The sequence below is a fragment of the Dufourea novaeangliae genome, unplaced genomic scaffold, assembly GCF_001272555.1.
Source record: "Dufourea novaeangliae isolate 0120121106 unplaced genomic scaffold, ASM127255v1 scaffold65, whole genome shotgun sequence".
Taxonomy (NCBI): domain Eukaryota; kingdom Metazoa; phylum Arthropoda; class Insecta; order Hymenoptera; family Halictidae; genus Dufourea; species Dufourea novaeangliae.
The window spans coordinates 223470-232851 of NW_015373961.1; the positions used below are offsets into that span (position 1 = coordinate 223470).

At 45.0% G+C, this 9382-nt stretch overlaps 1 protein-coding gene across 3 annotated transcripts in view; it reads left to right on the plus strand.

Moving 5' to 3' along the window:
- LOC107186510 (protein tweety) overlaps window positions 1-9382 on the plus strand; it is a 46430-nt gene extending 37048 nt beyond the window's left edge. For 2 of the 3 annotated variants that reach the window (XM_015574389.1, XM_015574391.1), the window contains exons 3-9: window positions 2572-2844; window positions 4435-4769; window positions 5176-5607; window positions 5999-6100; window positions 6182-6421; window positions 8326-8519; window positions 8792-9382. In XM_015574389.1, the coding sequence (XP_015429875.1) occupies window positions 2572-2844; window positions 4435-4769; window positions 5176-5607; window positions 5999-6100; window positions 6182-6421; window positions 8326-8497 (1554 nt within the window). In that variant the 3' untranslated portion in view covers window positions 8498-8519; window positions 8792-9382. The remainder of the gene's footprint in view (window positions 1-2571; window positions 2845-4434; window positions 4770-5175; window positions 5608-5998; window positions 6101-6181; window positions 6422-8325; window positions 8520-8791) is intronic. The other variant, XM_015574392.1, reaches the window with a different exon arrangement.

The window sequence follows — 9382 nt, forward strand, 5'->3', positions numbered from 1 at the left end:
GGAAAACTTAACATAAATTCACGCGAGGACGAGCGTCCCTGTTTCATTCGTCCTCGACCACTCCGACCAGTCTCTCCGTCGGCGAAGTTTTCGACAGAAACGAGAAACAGATATCACCGTATCGTGGTTCACGATCACTTCCGTCTTCCGGTTCGGTCAGGATGGCTGTGGGCGTGTCCCTTTTGTTCGTCTTTTTTTCCGACGAGTTCGAAAAATTGCGGGATCCTTCGAACAATATCTGATCGACTATCCTTTATCAAATTGTCCACGTACAGTTCCAGACAAAATTTTATTCCTGGAAAGTTTATTTTATGCTTTCATCGATGCACTAAATTCGAGGCTGGAGAGAAAATGATCCGATGGATAATTATTGATTCTGACTGTGAAATCGGTTGGTAAATACAGAAATAACCACAGCGAGTGTAATCATGGGATACAGTTAACTCGTGAATTATTCATCCCAATATTATTACGGTTTTGATTACGAATCGAACTGTTTATTGGTGAAACCGTAACTGGGCTATGTTAATAATACTATACATGAGTACATTGAATAGTAATGGTTCGAGTAAAATCTAAAAAAAAATCTATGGAATTACCACAAATTAATGATTCATAATTACAGATTACAAATGTTAATCATTGGGATTAATCAATTTATTTTTATTTATTTAGTTTAATTAATATTACCTCTACATATTTTTTTTTATAAAACATCATCACAACGTAATCAATCAATGCAGTTGTACTCTTTATGCTTTAGATAATAAGGACCATTTTTATCATTATCATCAAAGTAGAACGATGCACAGACGAGGAAAAAGTGGACTGTACCCACTAGAAACTTCTAAGTACCATCGAGCGACTATTATGTTCCTTCGAGTTGCAGGGTTGCGATCCCATAAGAAGTTAATCGATGTCGCGTAAATAATGAACGCAATAACGTGCCACACTCTCGGGTCGATTCACCGTGCTCCACTGGGTGGCACGCGAACTCCGGTGGGGGGTGGTTGACCCCGCGACATGATGCAGGCTTTTGAGTATCGTCGCAGAAAAATCAAATTTTCCACGGACCAACGACGGCTATGCGTAGAATGCCTTTCAGAATAACGAGATTCACCTGTGAAACGGAATGTACAATTTTCGATTAATTTCGGATGCACCTCGGAGCCGAGCGCGTTTCTCTATCGTAGCAGGACTCAGATTAATGCATTTATATTGTTGCAATATAGGGGATCATAGGGGAAGGGGTTACCTGTGCTTCAGCTTGACTTGACCATGATTTACTGTATTTCAACATCGACACGACTGTGTGTCAACCTGATTGACGACTGTACTTCAACTTGGCGTTGTTGACAAATCTACGCAAAGCGTCGAATTTTCTTGACCAGCAGGTTTCGCAATACTCTTGAACCGGACTGTCCACGCGTCTCCCTTCGAAGCTTCTTTTCCCACAGAATTACCTCACGGGATGCTGTAATGGAAACTGCCCCTTAACGACCTTGAACAATCCAGTATTTTCGACAAGGACTTCGGGCGTACCCAACTACCACTCGATGGCCTCGTATTCCACATTGTAATTAAAAGAACGGGAGGGGATATCGATTCTGTAATCCATTACGAGAGGGTAACATTATCGCGAGAGTTGCACCGCGAAGGATCATTAACATTCATTGCTCCCGGTGCCATAACGCCCGATCTCAGCCTTATGACTCACTTTATGACTCACAAGCCAGTATCCTCGATAACTGTCCCCGCCGCCGTCGCCGCGTGAACACGTATCCGATAACACCTCGAACATCCTTGGCTCGGCGTATTAATTAGCAATAGGAATACGAGGACTCTTCTTTGGTGTACACGGTCCACCACCACCCCCGGGCTAATAATAAGTTCCGTTCGAGCATATCCTGCGGTCTAATTAGCCGAATCCTCGACCCGTGACTCGCCGACGCGATTTAGTTCGACGTTCAGATTATCGACTGTCGGTTATTAACCACGTCGGGGATTGCGATCTCCGTTTTACTGGAAATACTAGTCCGACCATCAGGGGGCGCTCCCCCCTCCTCCCCATCTCACCGTATTCCTCGTGTTTATCGCGGTTAGGGAATTCCTGTCCGTTGAAAACTCGGGTTTGACCTTAATTAACGGTACACGGGGCCGCGGGAAGACATTACCACCACAGGGGTGGTAATTAAAAAGCGTCCGGGTCGTTAGGGAAATTTCGAAAAAGTAAACGTCGAGTACGACTCGCTGGATCTAACGAGACCTCGGAATGCGACCAGATCTGACGCGATTATTATCTTCGATTAAAGTTGATGCCAGGTCACTTTTGACCCATACTTACGTTCCTGACGTGGCAAAAGGACGCAACGTTGTTTGAAAATCAACTAGAGATGAAATGCTACTTTACTTCTAAAGAAAATATTTCACGTGATCCGATGAAATCCTGCCCGTATAGAGAGTAATTTCACGGGTATATACCGGGTGTCAGGAATCTGTTAATCGTGGGGATGGTGAAGGCCCGGGGACACACGCGGTCGGTAACTAACGTGCAACTTTTTGGATCGACAGAGCCTCGGGATACTTGGCAGTATCCCCGCAGCCTGGTTAATCCTGACGTTGCTGGTGTTGCTGGTATACCTGGTAACGAGATGCTGCGACCGGAAGCCGCGCCCCAGGAGGTCGATAACCCTGCTGAAGTGTTCGCTGGCCATCCTTGCGTTGCTCTGCAGCGGAGCGGTCGCCGTTGGCCTCTATGGTAACGACGACGTCCACAACGGTCTGGTGCAATTGGTGGCCGCGGCGAAGAACGTCGATGGCATTCTGATGGGTGTACGGAATCAGGTTGGTATACGAGCCATTATTGGTTCGATATTCCAGAATACAGAAGTAGAGAAAATAACAAGTGGGATGAAATTGAGTCGAGTACAGTAATGTCTCGAATGTCCTCGAAGGCCGGACCCTTATTACACGGTCAATAATAATACCAGTCGGTATTAATGTGCGTACACTGACGATAATACTGATTGCATTGGTGGCGATGGATTGTGCATTAACGTTGATCTGGATTTTCTGATCCTTGAGTATCAGTATCGCCTAGTGGCCGAGATATTGACAGTAATATCAGTGTATATGCAAACATCGCACGGGCACGTATTGCGAGACGATATATGGGGGGTAACGTCAAACCGTTCCGACGTTCTTTCGTGATTTCCCAGTATATAATACCTGATTAGGATTTATGTTGAACAAGAAAGACAAACTGTGAGCCCAAACACTCCCGTCAAATCACGGTAATGTATTGACTGTTTAAGGTCCCTGGTAACCCTTTCCCCAGACATTAACTTGACAGGAAATGTAGTCGAAAACTGACGAGTTTGAAATTCGGTCGTTACGCTTGAAACTGAAGGAACGGTAGGTACGGTCATGGACCTACTTTATCAACCGAGTCGGAAGTCCTTACTGTACGACTATGTCTTCGCTGTGTCCGTCTTATACAGGATGGTGGAGTTTATTCGCCGCCCAAAGCCCCTCAAATATCGACTTAATCCGTATCTTCAGTGAGACGGTTAGATAAGATCTTTAATTAAAAAATGGAATCTGTCTCTGGGTGGCGGGAAATCGGATTATTTATCTCTGGCACGGATCTGGCTCGTTTATTTTTCGGGATTATTTCCGTTACGGTTGTCCGCAGGCTCCTCCTCGCCATTCTTGACCCAATTCAGAGAACGCTTGCGCGCGCGCGAGCTAAGGCACAATTTGGAACGTGGGGAAATATGGAGCGCAAACTAATTACGCGGTGGTTGCGGGCTCTACTTCTCGAGATTAAAGAGCGGACGCGTACCCCGGCGACGCTGAATGGAGGAACCAGCAAGTAGTAAGAAAAAAATTGAAGTAGAGACGCATACGACAGAACGTATACGTATATAACGGGACGGGGATGAAAGCAGCGACAGCGTAGAAACATTAAAGGAGATACACTCAGAATGGACCCGAAATTGTGGTAACACTCGAAAAGGAGGTTACTCCACTCGCGAGATTTACTCGGAAACATTGAGCGAGCGAAAAAAAATTTCCCCTTATTTTCGCCCGAAAATGCATTCCATTCTTAATTGTAATTAATTAATGACAGAAATGTGTTTGAAGAAATCGTTAGTATAACTCCGTAAGAAATACTGATACCAGTACTAGCTGCAACACTAAGAAAATACTAGTATACTTTTTCCAACGGGGCACTTTTTCTACCTGCATACACCTCGACGATCGATAGGTCATGTTAGTAGGGATTTTGTTTCGAGATACTAACCTGGCCCTGAATTTCATTCCACATGTTATGATACACCCTGTAAATGCCTGTTATGAACCTTTCAAATTATTTCGTTCTCTTTTATGATATTCCGACGTTTCGAGTGACGTATAATCGTTCTGTTCAAGACCGACACCATAGAGGCGACGTTGAAGAAAAAGATCCAGCCGGAGCTGATCGCCCTGGGGGACGAATTCGACGATCCAGCGGGCAACATGACCATGCTCAGCCTGCTGCTGCTCGCGCTCAGTAACATGAAGCTGAACACAAGCGTCGCACTGAACCAGAGCTTCGAGATACGAAAACCGCTGAGCGGGATCAGCCTGGCGGGGGCGATCGGTATGGGGGAGAAGATCGAACAGTTTAGGTGGCCCATCACCATGACTGTTCTCAGCGCACTTCTTGTTCTCTGCGTGGTGCTGGTAGTCGGTGTCGCCAGACATTCCAGATGCATTCTCATAACGTACGTGTGTTTTGCTTTTATTCAGCTGGCAAAAACCGTGGCGATGGGATCCGTCTGGATTTAACTAGATCCGAACCGTCTCCTCGAATGGGGTCGATGATCTTTCGCTAAGCTTCAGTTATATCGGCGAGTAGCTTAGAATCAAGATGCACTAGCTGCATTGTAAAGAAATTCCTGTTTTTAATTTAAAGATGGATTAGAGAAGTTGGGAACGGTGGCGGAATTATTTCAATAAGTAGTGGTGTTGTCCTAAAATTTCCTACTCTTCGTAACAAAAACAACTGAGATCTTCATTGAAAAAATAGGGAATATTATCGACCCCTGTTTGTGCAAAGGCTATTAATCAAGGAAAGAAATGTAATGCTCCGTGAAATACATCAAAAGGAATTGATTTCTCCTTCTCCAGGTTCTCCGTGTTCGGTTTGTTCGCGGTGATAGTGTCGTGGCTGATGGCCTCGCTGTACCTGGCGACATCAGTGGCCTTAGGTGATCTCTGTGTGTCGCCGGACGGTTACCTAACCAGAGCAGTACCCTCGACGCTGGCCTCCGAGGTGCTCTCCTACTACACACACTGCGAGAACACGCGCAGCAATCCCTTCACACAGCGACTGCGGGACGCTCAGCGCACGGTCGGCGACATGCGGCAGAACCTGAACACAATAACAAGGTTGGCGTTGGAGCTGTTCGAGGACCAAAAGCTGCAGCCGAAGCTGAGCAGCCTCTCGACCCACGTGAACACCGTCGACAGACTGATATCGGGCCTGACCACGTTGCTCGACTGCAAACCCCTCCACAAGCAATACGTTCACGCCGCCAAGAGTTTATGCCATTTGGGGCTGTAAGTAGATCCCCAGATTTCAGAAGACCTGCAACTCTGCGTCTATATCTACATATAGTTTTATCTCCTTTATACTTTAACTACCAACCCCAGTACTCATCAGACTTTCATAGTCCTTTCTCAATATAAACTTTATATTTCTAACAAGTCAAAACTTATCAGGGAGCTTGGGTTCTAGCATCAGACCAGAAATCATGTCGTCCATGTTAATCAACATTAGATTCCCGATAATGGAAACATATCAGGTTTTATTCATGACTCAACCTACTTCCAATCAACAATAATCCACTACACAACACGCGTCTAGTTGCTTCTGTCACTCATTGCGAGTATGAATTATGCACCAAGTGTTCATAAGCAACCCAGATTAATAAGTGATGTAATTCCTCAGGTATGGGTTGACCTTCATGCTGCTGGCGAGTCTAGCCGCCGGCCTCTTCTTCACCGTGTTAGTCTGGGTGGACTCTCACACCTGGATCTATATACGGAAACGGTGAGTGTACATGTTTTAGCAGGCACCAGAGGCAGTGTCATCTGACCAGGCGTGGTGTAATTGATGACGGGTTTGTTCTAGAAGAGATTACCACCAAGTGGACGAGCAGGACCCGTATCTACCGCCGTCGGCAGCCTCGCAGGCGATAGCAGCGCGGACCCTTCGAGGCCAAGGGTCGTACCCGCCTACAGCCCCTTCTCTTTATCCGAATGCTCATGGCACTCAAAATACCATTAAGCAGCCTCTCTTGCTAACGCCGCCCCCGCCGTCCTACGCTACTGCGACTGCTCGAGCACGTCAGCTGCACGAGAGCATGTTAAAGTTTGTGCATGAGATTTTCTTCGGTTTTATTTCTTAGCCACCTCTAGACCCCTGTTCAGGCGCATCAGTTTTGACCGACACGGTTATTACTGTTCTACTCTGGTTCTGTGAAATTGAACGGAATCTTGTTTACGAGTAGTATGTTTCCTTTACGATTACTGAAGCTACTGCACCACAGTCGCTTATGCACGGAACCAGTCGTCTTTGTTTTTTATACAGTCAAGACTGATGTGTCTGAACAGGACCTTAATCTTTATCGCAACACGTTCAGGAGAATATTTTTTGTTTATATAAAGTTAAATGGGTGGATTTATTTCTCGAGTGCGACTATTGATGCAAGATTTTAAAGTGACTGCACAGACGAGGTATAGAAGTAGACATTTCATCTAGTGTATTTTTACGGCCCATTTTTCTGAGGCGACTTCGCCCCATCTCCATTTTAGCGTCACTACCCGTCGCAGATTCACCGTTCTGATACCGTAGAGGTCGCTAAAATCACAGGCTATTAAGGTGTCGGTACTACAGTTTAGATAAACTACCAACTCCCATAAGATGAAATGTCTACTCTTATACCTCGTCGGTGGTGACAGTATCATTATGTTTCAGTTTCTTGAGATAATCAGTGCGATAAAGATTAAGCATTAGAGAACTGCGTGAACTGTGATATGTACTTCCATTGATTCTCGCAGTACCATTGAAAAGGGATTCAATATTCTCACAAAATATGATTAACTAACTCGAAAGTTGCTGTATTCATGATTGATGGATACATAGAAAACAGAAAAAAAATTGTCCCTTCTAATAATCGTTAATGCATTGAAGACTTGATGTGAGGTACACAAACAGTTATACACGCAGTGAACAACACAATATACAACAGTTTTAATTGATATCAGAGTTAACTGAAACAGGTACAATATCGTTACATCAAATCTTTATTTTTAACCATTCGCTTAATACAGGCCTGGCCAAACATTCGGCCGTGGAGCCGCATAAACAATAACACCAGCCCCCACCACACGCTTCTGTTCTTTTATCCTCGGGCAGGAGGTGCGCGCGCATGCTGATCGTTTCCACTTTCGGCACGTCCGAAGTCCTTACTCATCGGTTCTTGGGGGCAGATTTTGACATAGTGATTAGTGGAAGTGGGACCGTCAGCATGCGCGCACCTCCTGTCTGAGGATTAAAACACGACAGAAGTGAGTGGTAGGGGCTAGTGTTATTGTTTATGTGGTTCCACGGGCGAATGTTTGACTAGGCCTGGCTTAATACATAGACGATATACTTTTTCGTACTGGTCGTTATGGGATGCGCTGATTTACCGTTTTAATTAACAGTGTGTTCATCGAATTGAGTTACCGTTCATAATGTGAGTTATTAATGTTGATAGATATACTGTGTTAGGAACTGAATGTCGCTTTAATTGTGCGCGGCGCTCCCAATGGCTAGCGACACTACATGTAACAGTACAGTTATTGATCATTAATCTGAAAGAAACGATTCATTTGCTTATAAGCATTAAACACATTGAGTGACGAATAGTATAAGAACAATAACTGTACAGTCATTTCGTGTAGCTGTTTTGTTTTTTACGCGTATTTTTGAATGTGAGACTTACTAAATATTTATAGGAACTTTTTCGACGAATACTCTTTGTGATCGATGTTTAAAAAAGGAAAGTTCATTTCTTTATGGAGACCGTTAGCAATAGTACGTTTCTGTGCGTGTTTTTGTTTTTTCTTTTTTCAATAGCGTTCGTACATCTTTTTGTCGTTAGATTGTTCCCATGAGAAACGAATGATTCAGAATGTCCTCTCGATAGGAACATACATATTAGACATCAGAGGACCGTCCGAGAGAAAGATAATGCTGCAACTTTGTTCGTTTTGATTTGCCATTTACAGAGGTGGGGGTGTTAACGGGAGTGGAGGAGCCGGGGATCACAAATCGTCTCAGCATAATCAGCAATCGACAGGTGGACGAGTTGAGCACCGTTCTGGACTCGGAGATCAACCTGGCCAGTACGCGACTCTGAGCAAACAGTGCAAGACGTTAGAATCCAGTGATTTTTACTGAGGGCACGCCCCCGCAGGGCCCGGTAAATACTAATTTTGCTTCCTATGAATCGATCATTGCCCATGGTTGCAACCAAAAAATGAGTGCATTCAAAATAATTGATCCAGGACCCATCTTGGACTATCAATCAAATCATCTTGGCCACTGACAAAGCTAGGAATACCTTAGCTTTCTAATTAATATAAACGTGTACCTTGAATTATATGAAATTGTTTTGAATCAGGTTTTATAAAAAAAATGCTCCTTTCCGATTGCAAGGGTACCCCTTGTACGAGTGTAAATTTTGAATCACAGGTAGTGAACCACCTTGGACACCGAGCGTGGCGTCTTTCACCGGTACCCTGTCTCACAATTCGCACGGACCTGCGCATCTGGCCACATTCCAAGATTCTCGGAAGACGCAGACGCTAGATCCGAAGAATCTAGCGAATCTGAAGAGAGGCCCGACACCGGCTTGGAATCAGAATCGTCCGCTGCCGCCTAATCCAAGCAGCCAGCCGACATGGGAATTCGAGTCACGTTCCCAGACCAATATGAATCAATTCAGGTCGCTGGTACGCAATAAAGCGCCGAACATACGCATTCAGGATCAAATGCAAGACCAGGTGCGAACATTGGACAGAAATTTCACGAGGAATCAGTTCAATGGCGCCGCTCAAGGCAACGCTGTGCCGAATATGTACGGAACGTACAATCGGGCGCAGTCCAGGCAGGATAATAAGGCGACGGTGGCTACGTTGAGCCAAGTACAAGGTAGCGATCCTAACCTGTACGCTGTCACGGAACTGTAATCGCGATATCGAACCGTGTAAACTGCCATGTTATAATTGGGGTCCAGAAAAATTTCTGTTTCTAGCCCTTAGCGATCGTACGATTGACATTAAC